The sequence below is a fragment of the Meleagris gallopavo genome, chromosome 6, assembly GCF_000146605.3.
Source record: "Meleagris gallopavo isolate NT-WF06-2002-E0010 breed Aviagen turkey brand Nicholas breeding stock chromosome 6, Turkey_5.1, whole genome shotgun sequence".
NCBI classification, from domain to species: Eukaryota; Metazoa; Chordata; class Aves; order Galliformes; family Phasianidae; genus Meleagris; species Meleagris gallopavo.
The window spans coordinates 18994308-19012747 of NC_015016.2; the positions used below are offsets into that span (position 1 = coordinate 18994308).

An 18440-nucleotide genomic window follows, 5' to 3' on the forward strand; every position below is an offset into this window, starting at 1 on the left:
CCGCGGCTCCTGGGGACGGGTGGGGGTTGGCTGCTGCTCTTGCTTCGGGCAGAGCGGGGCAGCGGTGAGGCGGGCCGGACTCCGAACCGGGTAGGGACTGGGCTGAGGCGAGAGGAGGGGAGCGCTGGGAGCGGACAGCGGGTGAGGAGAGGAGGCCCGGAGGCAGCAACTGATGCTTCCTTCTGCCCTTTCCCAATACGGTAAATCTTTTATTTTTCCCAGCCGTAAGAAAAACTTGCAGGAATCACAAGGTCATTTCCTTAGTATGTGCGAGCGTGGAAGGATTCTGGCCGTGGGGTTCCTGCAGGTATCAGTGGAACTGACAACAGCGTGGGTTTATGTGTGCTGCTAGGCCATGTGCAAAAACCTGGTGACAGTGGGGCAGAAGGTGGAACTGGGAGCAGCAGGAGGAGGTGATTTATGTAAAGCTTTATAGTTACAGAAATCTTCAAGTAGGGTAAGCCTTTGTAGGTTACAGATAGAACTTTAAACAAGGCAGACAGACTCTAATATCTGTGAATTAGTGCATTTCAGTTAGGCAGAGACATTTTCTACTACGTGTTTTAGGGAGCAGCTGTTTCCAGGCAGCACACCCACACATCACGCTGTATCATGTTTTGGTTGATGCTCTCTTCCATAATAAGCAATACTGGTATTGCTGGAGGTTGTGAACACGCTGCTGTAGGTGTGTAGATGGCTGTGTGGTTTCTGCCTCAGTCAGTGTATCTTAGCAAAAACAGGGCATGTCATGGGAAAAGTGGCTTAATGTGAGAAATGCTTAAAGTTTTGGCTTTAAATGTGTGCACACAATAAACTTGGGCTAAAAGTAATGCAGAATAATATTCTTGTTTTTTTTTTAAATGATGATCTGAGATGAAAAAGGAATTTGGCTTTTGATAACATTCCTGCAAATGATTTTCTCAACAGTTTTCGTATGAATGGATGTCACCCGAATCTTTCTACAAGAGTTTAAGTTGTTTGTGAACTCACCTTAAACATGAGTGGCTCCAAACCTGATATTCTTTGGGCCCCACACCACGTCGACCGTTTTGTTGTGTGTGACTCAGAATTGAGCCTTTATCACATTGAATCTGCTGTAAGTTCAGAACTCAAGGCAGGGTCCTTGCGTTTGTCGGAAGAAACTACTGCCACGCTGTTGTCAATAAATTCAGATACACCGTATATGAAATGTGTGGCTTGGTATCCCAAGTATGATCCTGAATGTCTTCTTGCTGTTGGACAGGCCAATGGTCGAGTGGTGCTTACGAGCCTTGGTCAAGATCACAACTCAAAATCTAAAGATTTGATAGGGAAAGAGTTTGTTCCCAAGCATGCGCGACAGTGCAACACCCTAGCATGGAACCCACTAGATAGTAACTGGCTTGCTGCTGGATTAGATAAACACCGGGCTGACTTTTCAGTGTTGATCTGGGATATCAGTAGCAAATATGCTCCAGAGACTGCAGTTGCTACAGAGAAAGTGAGACTTTCAACAGGAGATCCGGAAGCAGGACTAGTGGTAACAAAGCCACTTTATGAGTTAGGGCAGAACGATGCTTGTCTCTCCCTTTGTTGGCTTCCACGGGATCAGAAGCTTCTTTTAGCTGGAATGCATCGCAATCTGGCTATCTTTGATTTGAGAAATACAAGCCAAAAAATATTTGTAAATACCAAGGCTGTCCAAGGAGTGACTGTTGATCCATATTTCCACGATCGTGTAGCTTCCTTCTATGAAGGCCAAGTTGCCATATGGGATTTAAGAAAGTTTGAAAAGCCTGTTCTGACCTTGACAGAGCAACCAAAACCTTTAACAAAAGTCGCATGGTGTCCAACAAGAACAGGACTGTTAGCTACTTTAACAAGGGATAGTAATATCATTAGGCTGTATGACATGCAGCATACTCCCACGCCTATTGGAGATGAAACTGAGCCTACAATAATTGAAAGAAGTGTCCAACCGTGTGAAAACTACATTGCCTCATTTGCCTGGCATCCCACAAGTCAAAATCGAATGGTGGTAGTGACTCCCAATAGAACTATGTCTGACTTCACGGTTTTTGAGAGAATTTCTCTTGCATGGAGTCCAGTGACATCCTTAATGTGGGCTTGTGGGCGACATTTATATGAGTGTACGGAAGAAGGAAAGGCCAGCTCCTTGGAAAAGGATATAGCGACCAAAATGCGGCTCCGAGCTTTATCAAGGTATGGTCTTGATACTGAACAAGTTTGGAGAAATCACCTCCTAGCTGGAAATGAAGATCCTCAGCTGAAATCACTTTGGTACACTCTGCACTATATCCTTTATTTTACCGTGGTTTATATTTTAAAAGTAATGCACCCCTTTAAGCATAAACTAGTTGTATGAAATGTGTGAAAGTCTAAATACAATGCAGTGTCCTGTAAAAGGTCTGTGTTAATAGCATATGAGTTTTAACTTTGAAGAAGTGTTTTTTCAAATTCTTTGGAAAAAATTAAGCTTCCTATACGTGTAAATACTTATGAAGCAGTATACTGAAGATATGGATCAAAAACTTACAGGAAACAAAGGTCCCCTAGTTTATGCTGGCATTAAGTCAATTGTGAAGTCATCTTTGGGTAAGAATGTTCTAACTTTGATAAGTTATATTACAGTATATTTACAAAATAAAGCACTCACGACTTTGTTTTTAAAACAGAGGCTGCAGAAATACATGAAGTGTATCAATCTGTGTTTTAATATATATTGTAAATACAGAAATGTAAGTGAACAGTTTATATTACAGTGATTTCCTGAATTGTTTGTTTTCTTTGAAGATCATCAGTAGAACAAAATAACCTCAGAGGCAGAACTTCATCTGAACTGTTTCAAACATTTAGCTGTTGACTATGCCACCAAAAAGTCTTGCTCCCTGCATAACTATTTGTTGTATTTTTCGAAGTTCTGCATGGGAGTATAGTTCTAGAAAGCTGACTTTACTGTAGCCAAAGTAGATTTGTATGTTTAAAGAAGCTATCTTATTTTGAAGTGGCAGTCATTCATTGTGTATCAATCACATTACGCCTCTTAAGCTGAGTTATTTTTTAGGGGATTCTTACTTGAATCTTTTCCTCTCTATTCCTTAAGTGTCTTATTAATATTTGATCTGCTCAATGTGGGGAAAAAAAACACAACAAAAGCAACTCTTGAGTGTTGGGAACATTTCTAGCACACTGATGCTTGCTGAGGAGAACTGGTAGAGCAGGTGCATGACTGTATTTTCAAGTTGAACGCACTGATCAGTCCTGTCTTGGTAACAGAAACCTCCACAATCTTAGGATGGAGAGGAAAGAAATACAGACTTAGGGAGTAAGTGTCAAGTTTAGATGTGTGACTTCTAGGAGATCAGAATAAAATCATTTGCTATCTGCTGCTCCTTACCATGTAGTTATTACTGATGTTAATTTAGTAGTAAAGTAGGATACTTGGCTTTTATGTTCTGTTTTATGATTGAAATCAAAGCGTTGCAGTTGCAATTTAGATTGTGATTTAAGCATAATTTAACATACTGTTCCCATTTCAGGAACAACAGAGAACCTCAGGCACAGCAGGAGTGGATCTGATAGACAGGCAGATATTATTCAGTATCTGAGCGAGGAGAGATCCTTGGCTTTGCAGCTCTGTGGGTGGATAAAGAAGGGAACAGACTTAGATGTGGAACCTTTTTTAAATTCATTGGAACAGGAAGGAGACTGGGAGCGAGCTGCTGCTGTAGCACTATTCAATTTGGACATACGGCGGGCAATACAAATTCTAAATAAAGGTGCTTCCTCGGGAAAAGGTTTGTATTGTGTTTTGTGTCTTTTCTTTTGGAGGTACATCACCTGAGTAGTTGTAAACTGGATTTTGGAAAGTGGTATGGAAAATATGCCTGCTGTCTTTTACAGTACTTACTTGAATTGGCTGTATTGGAGCCTCAGAATCTGACAAATCCTATTTTCTCTTCGCTCCTCAGACTGTAGTATGCTTTACTGTGTAATTAAAACGTTGTGAATAGTGATACATACCACAGAAAGTGTTACACTCAAAAATAACCCACTCAAAAGTGGTGGGATTTTTTCTTTTAATGTAATTGCAGGTGGGTCAGATGTCAGGTCTTCTTCAGTTGGGCTATATGAAGTTTTCTGCCAGTGCAGTGGCAGGAGTAATTGAAATAAAATATTCAAAGTTTCCAGAAGACATTAATTCTGAAATATTCTTTGGGAAAGTGACAATGTATGAAGGTAGATTTAAAGATTTTAGAGCTAGTTTTAGTTCCTCCTGGGACTCTGATTTGCATCTGTTCTCTTATTAAATTTAAAATAATGACTTGGCACCAAATTGTATTGGTATGAAATGAAGAGAACAGTTAAGGTTCTTCTGTTTTTAATAGTTTTGGAGGTTGGGGGAGGTGTGTGTGCATTTTTTGAGTGGGGAGAAGGTTCAGAACAGGGTCTGGCATTGAGTTAGAAAAAAGGAAATATTTTCTGACAGTATTTAGATGAAATTAATATAATGATTTTAGGAAATGTATTAACTTCAAACTCTTGCACATTCTTTTTAAAAAAAAAAATCCCAAACTTAAATATTCTTTCATTGTTTTTCATTAAACCAGGTGATCTGAACCTTAATGTAGTAGCAATGGCTCTGTCAGGCTATACAGATGAGAAGAACTCACTTTGGAGAGAAATGTGCAGTACTCTAAGACTGCAGTTGAACAATCCCTACCTGTGTGCTATGTTTGCTTTTCTAACAAGTGAGTCTGGATCATATGATGGTGTTTTGGTGAGTAAATTTATGTTAAATTTCTTTAAATAATAGTTATGCGTATAAACATGTGGATGTCAGTAAAGTATTGCAAACTCCATGAGTTCTTGCATTAGTAAGCATTGTGTCAGTGTGAAAACTATATGAAATATGCAGAGGCAGTCAAAACATCCAACATAATTGACGCAGTTCTTAGGGAATTTTGCTTATCTTTTTTAGCATGGAATTCTTAAGCCATTAGAAATGTTCTTAAAATAATATAAGCTGGTAGGAAAAAAGCAGGAGGTTAATGATCTGGATGCGGGAGTGAGGTACATCCTCAGCAAGTTTGCTGATAATTCTAAGCTGGGAGGTGTTGCTGGCTATTTGGAGGGACTATTTGTGATGCTGTCTTGGCACTATTTGGATGACACACCTTACAGAGGGATCCAGATAGATGGGAGCACTGGGCCATCAGCAATGGCAAGGAGCTTAACAAAGGAAAATGCCAGGTCTGCACCTGGGATGGAGCAGTGCTGGATAAAAACAGAAACTGGGGGATGAGTGGCTAGAGAGGAGCTCTGCAGGAAAGGACTTGGGGGTACTGGTGACAGCAATTCAGTACAAGCCAAAAGTGTGCCCTGGCAGCCAAGGAGAAAACTGTATTTTGAGTGGTATTAAGCACAGCACAGCCAACTAGTCAGAAGAGGTGATTATCCCACTGCATATGACATTAGTACAGCTTCACCTTGAATATTGTGTACATTCCTGGGCTCCACAATATGATAATGATGTTAAGGTCCCTGAAAGTATCCAAAGAAGGCACCAATTTTGGGAACAGAGCTGTAAGGTCTATTCTGTGAAGGGACGCTGAAGGAACCTGGGTTGTCCAGGCTGGAGAAGAGGAGTCCAAGAGGTGGCCAGGAGCTCTCTGCAGCTCCCTGAGGAGGGTAAAGTGCTGGACTGTGCTCGTGGGAACTGATGACAGAATGTTCAGGAATGGCACAGAGCTGTGCTGGGGGAGGCTCAGACTGGATATAAGGAGAAACTTCGTCCCTTTGAGGGTGGTGAAACACTGGAACAGTCTTCGTAGCGAGATGGTTGGTGCCACACACCTATTGGTGCTCATGAGGCATTTGGGCAGTACCTTCAATAGTGTGCTTTAACTACTGATTTAACCCAATGTAGTTGGACTCAGTGATCTTTGTAGGTCCTTTCCAAATGACAAAAGATGAGAGAACTGGGCTTATTTAGCCCAGGAGAAGAGCAGGCTCCAGGGAGACCTCGTTGTGGCCTTCCAGTACTTGAAGGAAGCATATAAATGAGAGGGGTTTATGACTGTTTACAAGTGTGGATAGTGATAGGACAAGGGGGAATGGTTTCAAACTGAGACGGGGAGGTTTAGGTCAGATATTAGGAGGAAGTTTTTCCACACAGAGTGCGGTGACGCACTGGAACAGGTTGCCAAGGAGGTTGTGGATGCCCCATCCCTGGAGGCATTCAAAGCCAGGCTGGATGTGGCTCTGGGCAGCCTGGTCTGGTGGCTGGTGAGCCCTGCACATAGCAGGGGGGTTGAAACTGGATGATCTTTGAGGTCCTTTTCATCCCAGGCCGTTCTATGATTCTATGAACTGTTCTATTCTAACAAGAGAAATGCAGGAAACAGTAGGTGCAGAGAAGTTTTTGTGATGCTGTCTTTGCACTGAATTGTACTTCATTTTTTCTTGTTTAATTGTTAAAATACTTTTGGAGTGATGAAATAATAAATGATTTTGTATCTTCTAGAATTGATATAAAGAGCATGCTAAATCTTTAATTTAATCATGAGATACTTTGAGGGTTTGGAGAAGTAACATACTTGATCCTTAGTTAGAGAACAAAGGATATGCTTCATTTGACCCACATGTAAAAGAGTAATTGGCCTACACATGTTGAAGACAAGGATGACAAAATATGATTTATTTAGGCTATTAAATAAGAATAACGTAAGAATCCCAGAGGAGAAAACAATTTCTCTGAGGAAGAGAGAATGCTCTTGTGCTCTGGGTGTTAGGTAATGATTTTATATGGGCACAGCAAGTACCAGTGTGAATGTAATCAAGGTGTTTTTTTCTTCAGTGCCTGATATAGCAAAAGGATTATAAAGCAGCAAGTAAATGTTGCATGCTGCATGTTGGGTACCAATATACTTTGGAAAAATTGCTGTTTTGGGTATTGTCATTTTATTATTATTATTTTCTTTGGTTGTGTTTTTAGGAAAAATAAAGTAGTTGGGCTAGGCTTTTTATAAATATGGAAGAAGAAGAGTTGTTTGTTCAACCTTTCGTGACTTATTGAGACTCTTGGCTATATGTGCTAGAAACACTATAGCCTAGCCCTACGTGATTTATAAAACTTCTTTTATAAAAATTTATAAAACTGTATAGATTCAAAAAGCACGCACAGTGTGTTGTACCAGGCTTTTCTGCCACAGAAGCAGATTGTTCCAGGTAGCCACAGTCTCAGTCTGATGCCTGTATCTGAGTATAAACAGATCAGTTGATATTTGGTGTTAGCTTTCTTCTGGTGCACTCTTTGTACATAATCAAATTCATAATATTAGCTATACAATAAGATAAATGATCTGACTTTTAGAAGCAGCGTATTGAAATCTTGGAAGTTAGCATGTGATGGTGATATTCCCATTTTTCTCTCTTAAGTATGAAAATAATGTGGCAGTACGAGACAGAGTGGCATTTGCTTGCAAGTTTCTCAATGATGCTCAGGTAAGTCTGTGGTTACACATTCAAGCAAACTGTTGAGCAGGGGTTTATTTAGTGAGATGAAAATTTGAGGTGGGAGTGTGAAGCAGTGTATCATAAGGTTTTTCTTCACAGTAAGATATAAGCTGTAGTATAATTTTTCTCCCCCTCTCTCTTAATTTTTTTTTTTAAGTAAATAATCTTCTAGACTTACTAGTTTTAAAAATCATATCGCATTAGCTAAATGTTTTACTGGACAGTATTTGTATTTGGTTTTTATTTCCAGACATTTACCTTCTCTTGAGAAAAGCCTTTATTTTACAGTAAGAGTGTTTTCCTTTAAATTCATAGGAGTGTATGGAAAAACTGGTGATCTCTTTATTTTTGCTCTTTGCATCAAGAGGTTTGAAGTACATTAATATTTAAATTCTTGGTATATAGTGGATACAGCCATATACACTTTCCTGTATAACATGCAGTAAGCAGTGTGTACTTTTAGCAAAAGACATTCTTAAACTTTAAAAAAGTTTTGCTATATGTGTTAAATTAATTACAGGGGGGATGTACAAACAGCAAAAGTTAAGTAATTTCTTTTTATTTTTATAGCTGAACAGATTTATTGAGAAGCTGACGAATGAAATGAAAGATGCTGGGAATTTGGAAGGAATACTGTTGACAGGGCTGACAAAAGATGGCGTGGACTTGATGGAGAGTTATGTTGACAGAACTGGTGATGTCCAGACAGCAAGCTATTGCATGTTACAGGTTAGTGTCTCTCTCAGAAGTGAGTCTTTACACAAGAGAGCTAAACATAGTTTATTTAGCAGTATAGCACTGACTCTTGTGAACTAAAAAGCATATTCTATAGTAAATTTTGACAGTATATAGCCAGGTGATTTTGTGCAATCATCTGAAATGCTTGATGATAATTACAAACGTATATATTCAAGCTGTCTCAGTCAGAGAACGTGAAGACAAAGGGAAGACAGGAAAAGAAAAAAAAATTGAGCAGTTGAATAGTTGAACTACTGCTGTGTTTTCTGATAGGTTCAAAATAGGCTTTTTTGCTTCCAGGGTTTTGTTCGAGAACTGCTGTAAGGTGGAGCATTTTTTTGTCTTTGGGCAGATGTTGGATTTGTTTTTTGTATTGAGCTTATCTTGGTCCTTACTGGCACAGTTGGAGGTACTACCAGTGCTGTGTTTGACTATGCATGTAACCATAGTAATGGTATGAACTCAGATGTGCTACAGAAATGTATAATCTGAGTTTTTAGGAGAACAGCAGCACGAGTATTCTCAACCTGAAAGGCAGACTGAAGAAAACTTTTATCAAACTTGTCTTAAATATTTCCAAATATCGTCTCTGTCTATGCAAATTATGCTATTATTTCTTTTATTTTGTATTATGTAGTAATAAAGCCTTTTGAAAAAGTGAATAACTTGTGTTGTGCATGTTCAGTGTATGTCTGGCATCTTTTCTTTTCTCTTTAGGGTTCTCCATCAGAAGTACTTAAGGATGAGAGGGTTCAGTACTGGATTGAGAACTATAGGAATCTTTTAGATGCTTGGAGGTTTTGGCACAAACGTGCAGAATTTGATATCCACAGAAGTAAGCTGGATCCCAGTTCAAAACCTTTAGCTCAGGTAAATATGATTCTTACATGAAGTGTGACCAATTCAGAAAGGAAGGCAACATGGTACTTAAATAGAAAAAAATAAATTCCTGGGTACATCTTGGCTTTCATGAGGAAAAGAAAGGAAAGGAAAGATTTCAATTAAGGATACTCTAAATCAATGTTTTGTGTTCTATTTGTAGTTTTTATTTATTTATTTTGTTAATATTTTTAAAAATATTGTTCAGAGAAAGGACTTAACTGTTTTGGTAGGGGGTAAGGAAGTAAACAAATTTATGTAAATAATAGATATTAGAATATCTAGGAAGTGCCATTTTATTCAATCATTATTTGGTGTTTGTTTTTTTTCTAAGCCTTTCCTTCTAACAAAAACTCATCTTTCAGAATCTGTAAAGTTTCCACACTTCTTTTTTGGTGAAACTGTGGGTTTTCTTTCTTCCAGCGTTGAAAAACAAAATCAGAGACTTACCCTAGTGAGTTCTTCATCATGATGAGGATGTTTCTGAAACTAGGGAAAGGAACCAGGGACCAGTTCAAATTGGCTTTTAGTTAACTGAACCTTTGAAGCCTTTGAGTCTGAAGTGAATAGCAATTTTCTTTATCAGTTCAGAGCATAAGCTAAACTGAAGAATGACACCCCATCCAAATATTATCTGTTACTGTTTTTACTCAAAATGTTCTGCCCACAGCAACTCCTACTTGCTCTTGCCTGCTAATATGTGCATTACAAGCCTTGGGGACACAAGGATTTCTAAGGAAGGCTGTTTTTTGAGTCACATATTCTTCACAACTTTTTAAAGAAAACTCCATCTATAATGCTCCAAGCGAGAAGGAGTTGAATTTACTACTCCTGCCTTACATGAGCAACATAAATAATTCCTGAAGAGCTGAAAGTATTGCTTTTCTCTGTATTATACCCCAACTTGTGACATGAGGTATGCAGGTAAAGATTATTAGACAAATCCTCATGTTGTGGACTTTAGAGTGGGTCACTTGAGTAGAAAAATGGAGAGGCCTGTAAACTGAGTAAGCTTAGCTTCTTTATTTACTTGACATGTAACTTCTTATATTCTTAAATGATACCTCTCCAAGCAGTAGCAGTTTTACATGGTTTTATGTGCTGTTGAAGTACATGGGCAGCATTCTATAAGCCAGGATGTTTGCAACACCTTTGCAAGACTTTCCAGCACAGTCTTTAGGATATCTGGTAAATCAAGTCTTCACTAGCTTGAGCAAATTCACTTAAAATTATAGCAGAAAACAAACTGAAAAATGAATGGGCTTTTGTTCTCTTTAGGTGTTTGTGAGTTGCAATTTCTGTGGAAAATCAATCTCCTACAGCTGTTCAGCCATTCCTCATCAGGGGCGAGGTTTCAGCCAGTACGGGGTGAGCGGTTCACCAACTAAGTCAAAAGTTACCAGCTGTCCTGGTTGTCGTAAGCCACTTCCTCGCTGTGCACTTTGCCTGATAAATATGGGAACTCCAGTTTCCAGTTGTCCAGGTATAACATACTTGTTTTAAGTTATTTGGTTGGGGTCCTTGTTAGAGGCCTAATTAGCAGTTCCTGAAGGAAGATCTTCTGTTGCACTTTTTCCTCCTATTTGTACTCGTACTGTAAATAATTAAAGAGAGAGAGACTGTAATGGAGAACATATTTACATCCCATCCAGTATTTTGATTAAGCCTATGTCTTTTTTTTGTGTCAGACTGTATGCATAGTTACCTTGTTCTGGCCATTTTTTCCAGTGATATTGTTAGTAGAATTCCATAGCTTAAACAGAAAAAAAAAGATTTGGATATTGTGGTGCTTGGTATTATGAGCTTTGACATTGAACTGGGAGATATGTTTTCTTGGGATGGACTGTTGGGAGGTGCAGGAATCTTGTAATGTAAATCAATTGCTCCTTAACTGGAAAAGGAAATAAATGTAATGTGTATATATATATATATACTCTCTGTGACTAAATATGAAAGAACGTATGGGTCCTGCTGGAGCAGCTAAGAGATACTATCCCTAGAATCTCTTGGTTCTGAATTCTTGGACTTAGCAGTATACAAGGTCTAAGTAAAATCAATTTTTTTTATATTTTTTTGGTCAGTCTTGTTAAAGAGCTATGGGCAGCTGTACAGTTGTTATCTATTTATATATCTCTCATTCTTTCACTGGTCAGTGTTATGACTTGTTACTGAATTATTCCAATTCATAACTGAGATTTTGTTAATCTTACGTATTTTAAAGCAGAACATTCCATGTACAGTAGAACAGACGCATAATTCACTGGAACATAAATCAATCACTGGAACATAAATCACCACTGAAAGAGATTGTCTGCAAAATTTAATAGGCAATACTAGCATGTCCGTAAGGTGTGAAACATTAGCCAAGCAATACAATTCTTGATTCTCCACCAGTTCATATATCTTCGATAATTGCATTGACGTCCCTTTTAGAATCAGGTTGCTACTTCACCTGAAGTTCCTAATTTCCAAATTCGTTTTAACAGTGTTTTTAAGACTGAACTTTAAGCCATTATGTTTCATTTATCTGTTGTGATGGGTTTGCTTCTGCGCAGGAGGATCCAAGTCAGATGAAAAAGTGGATCTTAGCAAAGACAAGAAGTTAGCCCAGTTCAACAACTGGTTTACTTGGTGTCACAACTGTAGGCATGGTGGACATGCTGGGCATATGCTCAGCTGGTTCAGGTAAGTTCATGTTAAGGTCTTTGGCATTTCCCTGCATGAAGTACAATGTGTCTCCTTTGTTGTATCTGCAATTGAAGTGTCTGTGTTTTAAAAACAAACAAACAAAAAACAACAACAGAAGCTAAGCTTACTGTGCTGCAAAGTTTTCTGTGAGATGCTGTGTTCCTGCACATACTTAAATTTACAGGTTGCAAAATACTTGTTAGCTTTATCTTACCTGCTTTTTCCTTTCCTTTGCTATTGCTATCTAGGGACCATACTGAGTGTCCTGTGTCTGCCTGTTCGTGTAAGTGTATGCAGCTGGATACAACAGGGAATCTTATTCCAGCAGAGACTGTTCAGGTGTAAATATTCCTTGAAAATGTGAGGATCTTTAATGGATGTCCATTATAGTCCAAGCATACATTTTAGACAGAGGTCATTTGTGACTTAGTGTGAAAAAATAAATTGCTATCAGATGAGTAAAATGATGTGTGTATGACTGTGCATGGTAAAAATTGATAATGTGGAAATAAGCCTCTGGATATATCACCTGGGCCTCAGTCAGTGGATTTAAGCAGTTCAGAGGCTGGGAGGCTTTGTTGAAATTCAAAGAATTTTAACAAATTGTTCAGGGTAACGTTTTTGGGCCCGTTTATCAGTTTTCCAAATAAAGCAGTGTTTATCTGTTGTGCTCTTTGAAAATAAACCTTCAAAGCAAATGGCAAAAAAGTGTTCTTCAGAGGATGGCAGAACGATTGGCAGAACGATCCTTTCACTGATTGATCACGCTTCTTTGAATGCAATCACTTCCTTGTAAGTCAATTAAGAGTGTCACTGTTAATTATATTCTAAATAATTTTATTTTATGGGAAAATCTATTTCTTTCTTTTCTCAACTTTTGTTAACAGAAAAAGCAATACCTTTGCAATTTGAGAGCTTATTTAATGTGCTGATGTGAATGATAATGCTGAAGAGTTTGGGGAGATTATCCTAGACAAGAGTTCTCTGAAAACTCATGTGTCAGTTTAATTGCGGAGTGCAGACAAATTATTAGAAGTTTGATATGACTGTTTTATTTTTAACATAATACTGTGAAGATCTGAAATCTCAAGGACTGAGACTTGTAAATATTTCAGGTTTTAAACTACATACTGAGTTTTGTCTACAAGCATTTTGAATTTTTGGGACTTCTGGATAATCAGGATTTTTTGGCACTTCTGAAATAGACTGGGAAGTGTGAAGTGAACCTATTTAAATCCTGCTTCAGATCACTGCTGGACACCAGTCTGCTCCTAAAGACTGCACGATTTTATGTCATTGACTGCAAGTGGTAAAAAAAAAAAAATAATTATATGTTACCAGCTGGAATTAAGTATATTTATTAACTTGAGAGTCAATGATATTTTGCTAATACTGTGCTAGGAGCTAATCAGTATTGTTGTCCTTGACTTTGTAGGCAACAAAATTCATATTAGGGGAAAAAAAACACCTGTTTTAAGGTATGTGAAAATAACATCAGTTTACTTGGTGTGTGTTTATTTACTATTAGAAACAGTATATGAGTTACTTATTACTTGTGTGCTTTGAAATACTAAATGGAATGCTAGCAATAAACTGGTACCATATTGCCAGGACTGTGAAATTTGTTGTTTTAAAAAAGAATATACTGTAACATACCACGGGTTCTAAGTGCTCTAATGTAGTTGCAACAAGATAGAAAGTAGAAACATGGTCTGTGGGTGTACATGACTACATTTGGAACTCCCAGTCATATTTTCTGATTAATGCTGTCCTACATCTGCTATACATACTCTGATCTAAAATTCTTGCCTAATTGACAAAGATAGAAAGTTAAAATCTAAGAGGTATTTAATATTTGTAGTCAGACTATCATGGAGAAGCAGTTAATGTTTGTTTTTTTTTTTCTTGTTGGAATATTTATTTCTCTTTCTGGTATTTTTGCACACTTTGTTTGTGTTGAAGTGCTCTTTAAAATGTTCTCCATTAATAAATGTAAACTGGGGTTTAATGTATGATACCCTATTTATATAAACACGGGCAATAATACTTTTGCTTTATGGAAGTGAGGATTTGTAAGTGCAAAGGATATATTTTTATTCCTCTGTAGTACCATTGATCAGTAAATTTTCATGATAAATGCCATGTCCAGGAACCTAACTGCTTAAAAATGTCTCATTTTTTAATGTAAAAAAGAAGTCTCAACTTTTTTTGACTTGACTGTACCTGTTTGTTTCAGTTTCTATCATTTCATTAAATAAGTTGCCTGCTTTGATGTTCAGCATGTCTTTGAAATGTTTTAGGTTATTAATATGTACATATTCTGGTCCAGTGTAAGTACCAACTTTCGCTGTTGTAATTGGTATTCAAGCTTTCAGACCAATAATTACACTATTTCTAAAAACTTATAAGAGGTGTACTTAATCATCTTTTTTTTTTCTTGTTTTGCTTCTTAATTAGTAAAGCTGTGATTTGTAAGTATAGCTGCAGACATTTCATTGTCTGCAGATAACATTCACATTTACTATTTTCTATCTTCTTGACTCTGTTATTGAAATAGTTGAAGGTGGCTTTGCATGCCAAAACTCCTTTCTGAACTTATGGTTCATGCTGACTACATTTCATTATTTTCATTTCATAGTATGTGATTAAGTGCAAGCACTTTCTCATCTTATGCACTAGAGGCTTGCAAATGAGCACAAACTGACTTGAGTATTTTATGGTCTCTGTCACCTACAAGGGTCAGAGTCTTGTGCTGCCTGAGCAAGGAGAGCGGAGCAAGCCTGGTGACAGAGATTAACGCCATCCAAGTGTCCAGCACGCCCCAGCTAAGTCACAGTGATGAGTCAGGTCTGAGGTCATGCTGGCGTTCACGTCAGCGGGTTGGGGTCACCAAGAGGCACAGGCAATACAGGTGGTGTAGCTCAGGCCAGGACCATGGGCTAAGGACCATGAGGCAAAGAGGGAGACACCTCTGACAAGGCTTGGATATAAAGAAAAAAAAATTATGAGTGGTGAGGTACTGGCAGATGTTGCCCAGAGAGGTGGTGGATGCTCCGTCCCTGGAGTCATTCAGGGTCAGGCTGAGCAATGTGATTGAGCTGTGCCATGTCCCTGGAGTTGGACTAGCTCCCCTTCCAACTCAAGCAATTCCAATTCACTGTATCCAAAGGGAGCCCAGCGTGGGAGCTGCTCAACCCCCCTACTCTGCATTTCCAACAGCTCTCTTGTCCAATTTGTGCTTCCTAGTGCCCTCAACAGCCATCCCTACTATACTCAAATCCATTTTTTCCAATCAGAGTAGGATCCTGCCAACTACACTAGATGTTCCAGGAGAAAAAGGCTGTGGGATAGTATAGTGCACCCCTTGGCTGAAGTTAGGAAGAATACTTCAAATACTTCTTAGCCACAGCAGGAAAAAACATACCCCAGTTTTGCTGACCTGATATTCTCCCTTGGCGGTTACGGTTTGGTTGCCCTTGTGATTCCCCTTTCATGAGTTACCCACTAAGTCAATTTTCTTTATTGTTTCTAAGCCTTGGCAGTTCCTTGCACATTTACTGAGTTAGTGAAATTCTAAAGGGGGGGGGAGCAATGCAGTCCCCATGGTTATTTCTTTGATCCGTGAAATGTCTTGCGCTTTCTCTAGTTGTTGCCCTCCTAAGTACATCCAGAACCTGAGCGTTACTTTTCCTTTCGTAGCAAGAATATGTTACAGTTCCTTATTAGTATAAGCCACACAGTGATTTTGATACTGTTTGTCCTGTGTCACTGCTCTGGGATAGAAGTCTTGACAGACAACGGAAAACTAGCATTTACCACTTAGATGTGATCAAATATTTACACAAAAGTTCCCATATCCAAGGATGGTCTCTGTCAGGGTAAAGTGCTATAGCCATCTAGTGGTGGAATCCATTTTATTGGGCTTAGATAACCTTGTAAAAAACTATTTGCATGCAATGTTTTACTATATATATATATGCACAAAATAGATTTCTTTTTCTAAAGTAGAATAATTCTAGAGAGTTAAATGCCAGTAAAACAAACATGTAGTTGTTGGCAATGACATTTAATTTTGCTGAACGCTAAAACACAGTAATAGTACTATAAAGCAGAGTATGGTGTCATGCCATAGGGACCTTCTTGTTCAGGTTTACAGTATGGGGCTGACTCATACTTTTCAGGTCCTTCTCCCTCCCCTCCTGTCACTGTCCAGCTTCTAAGCAGAGAGGGGAAAAAAAACAGAGCACCTGACTAACCCAGTTAGTCACTCAGGTGGAAGAACTAATTCACTTATGATTTGTAACAATCAGAGTAATGCTGTAGTTTGTGGTAAGTTTGGTAAATAAGGACTCTTTAAAACAGATTATTTGACTAAAAATGGAGATATTCATAAATAAGTACAGCGATCTTAATAAGGTATTAATCCAGCTATAAAAACTACAACCAAAAAAGGCTAGTGAACATGGAACACAAAAAAAAATTTAAAACACTTTCTAATTGTTTTATTAATTTACAGAAAATATTTCCGAAGTTAGATTTAACTTTGTGTTACATGAAGAGGCGTAAGAATTCTGCCATGTGATATTCATAGAATCACAGAATGGCCAGGGCTGACAGGGACCTCAATCTCCAACCCCCCTGCCACAAGGCCACCAACCTCCCCATTTAATACTAGACCAGGCTGCCCAGGGCTCCATCCAATCTGGCCCTGAACACCTCCAGGGACGGGGCATCCACAACCTCTCTGGGCAGCCTGTTCCAGCACATCACCACTCTCTCTGTAAAAAATTTCCCCCGACATCCAACCTAAATTTTCTCTTCTTTGACTTAACACCATTTTCCCTTGTCCTGCAGTTATCAACCCTTTCCAAGAGTTGATTCCCCTCCTGTTTGTAGGCTCTCTTTAGGTATTGAAAGGCTGCAATGAGGTCACCCTCATTCTTTTCTCCAGGCTGAACAAGCCGAGCTCCCTCAGCCTGTCTTCATAGGGGAGGTGCTTCAATCCCTGATCATCTTTGTGATCCACTAAGTATGAAGTTTGTGATGGGATTTCAAGTGTGACTGAATTACCAAGCCTAATCAGACACTTAAATCTCTCAACTGTTTAACATCAGTGTAAAAGGCAAGTACCTTGTACTCCACTTTGTTAAAATTAAATTACTTGTGTTAGGTAAAATGGAATGGGAATCACCATGTATCATTGGAAATAGCACTAGATAGATATAGTACTACCACAAGTAGTTGAATGTAGCCATATATTTATTGGAGAAGTGACCATTATCAAGATGCAAAATAAATCTTTCCCTCCATGTTCAATAAATTTATATCAAAGCAAAAAATTTTAAAATATCTTTACATTAAAACCCTACCAAAAATCTTCAGTATGAGTTTTGTGTTAAGTATCCTGGAACCTCTGTGGACAATGGAAAAGAGGCCTACAAAACATCAATTTCTAGCAAGTCAAATCTTGCAAGAGAGCATCCCTCATGAAGGATTAAATATATACAGTCAGTAACATAGCCACAGAAGTGTTCTGCTTCTTGCTAAGCTAATTCAAAGAAAAGTTTCTAAGAAAATATATTTCACTGGCCACACATGGCACGTGTAATAGCATCTTCTTAGTATATTTGTTGGAAACTAATACAACTCTTACCATGCCGTCAGGCAAGACAGCCAAGGTAATGTTGCACACCTGAAGCTCTAGAAAGAATTAATTGTTCCTCCCAGTACCAAAGGGGAAGTATTCAGGAAATTCGTGAATAATTTTCAGTGCTTCATTGTAGAGTTCCAGATCTGAAAAAGGGCAAAAAAAAGAAAAAAGCTTAAGTTAAATTCCCCACTAGTAAATTGCAGCATTAAAGCACTGCCAACTTTAAAGCAATACAGTTGAGTGTTTGCCATCCCCTACATGCTCTCTAGTTCCCCAAGCCTGCCATATTCATGCTTTCTTTTTGAGGGATTATTTTTAGGCCTGCTAATAACTGGACATCACACAAGGTCCAACACAGGACAGGGAGGACAAAGAACTGTGTAGCTGGGATTGGAGAAACAATCAGGCCTGTGAGCATGGCCTAGATCAGCTCAGACCTTGAATCAGTCCCTACAGTTTGGCAGTAAAATAATGTATTCAGTATGTAGTATTTCCTACTGCCATTGTCTGTTTATATATTCCGCACCATATCAGGCAGCTTGAAGAATGATCCTCTCCACAAGAAGGGATGATTATGCTCTCCTTATTTACTAAATAAATGTTCAGAACACAAAATTAAATTTGCTATAACATACATCCTTACTTACCAAATGGACTTTTATCTTCCCTGAACTGGACGTATGACATGCACATGATGGTTGCCTGATTTGTTACTCTTCCCACCACTTCAAGAATTCCTGAGATCTCTTCATCTAGCTGCAGAACGTACCAGAAATGAAATTGGCATCACCAAATTAGCTGCTATTTCCACTGTACAGCACTCGAATCAGAAATTCTCTGAAGGTTTGATCATTACAACAGATTCTGTTCTATGTCAAGCCATACATTAGTACTGGGAGGAGAAGGGGAGTAAGAGACAACAGGGAAATAAATAAATAAATAAATCGTAAAAATCATAAAAAATCAT

General features: G+C 38.5%; 1 protein-coding gene and 1 long non-coding RNA gene across 2 annotated transcripts; one reads left to right on the plus strand and one right to left on the minus strand.

Moving 5' to 3' along the window:
• Positions 1-904: 904 nt before the first annotated feature.
• On the plus strand, positions 905-14101 carry MIOS (meiosis regulator for oocyte development). The gene is made up of 10 exons (XM_003207094.4): positions 905-2294; positions 2497-2595; positions 3540-3797; positions 4611-4780; positions 7441-7506; positions 8089-8247; positions 8974-9126; positions 10414-10618; positions 11691-11820; positions 12072-14101. Exons 1-10 carry the CDS (start codon positions 998-1000, stop codon positions 12166-12168), a joined length of 2634 nt encoding a protein of 877 aa, XP_003207142.1. The 5' UTR covers positions 905-997; the 3' UTR covers positions 12169-14101.
• A 2963-nt stretch (positions 14102-17064) lies between these two features.
• On the minus strand, positions 17065-18347 carry LOC109368165. Its single transcript, XR_002115925.2, has 2 exons — positions 18121-18347; positions 17065-17616 (listed from the first exon to the last, which is right to left on the minus strand). It is a non-coding gene; the product is annotated as an uncharacterized LOC109368165 (long non-coding RNA).
• Between the last annotated feature and the right edge of the window lie 93 nt (positions 18348-18440).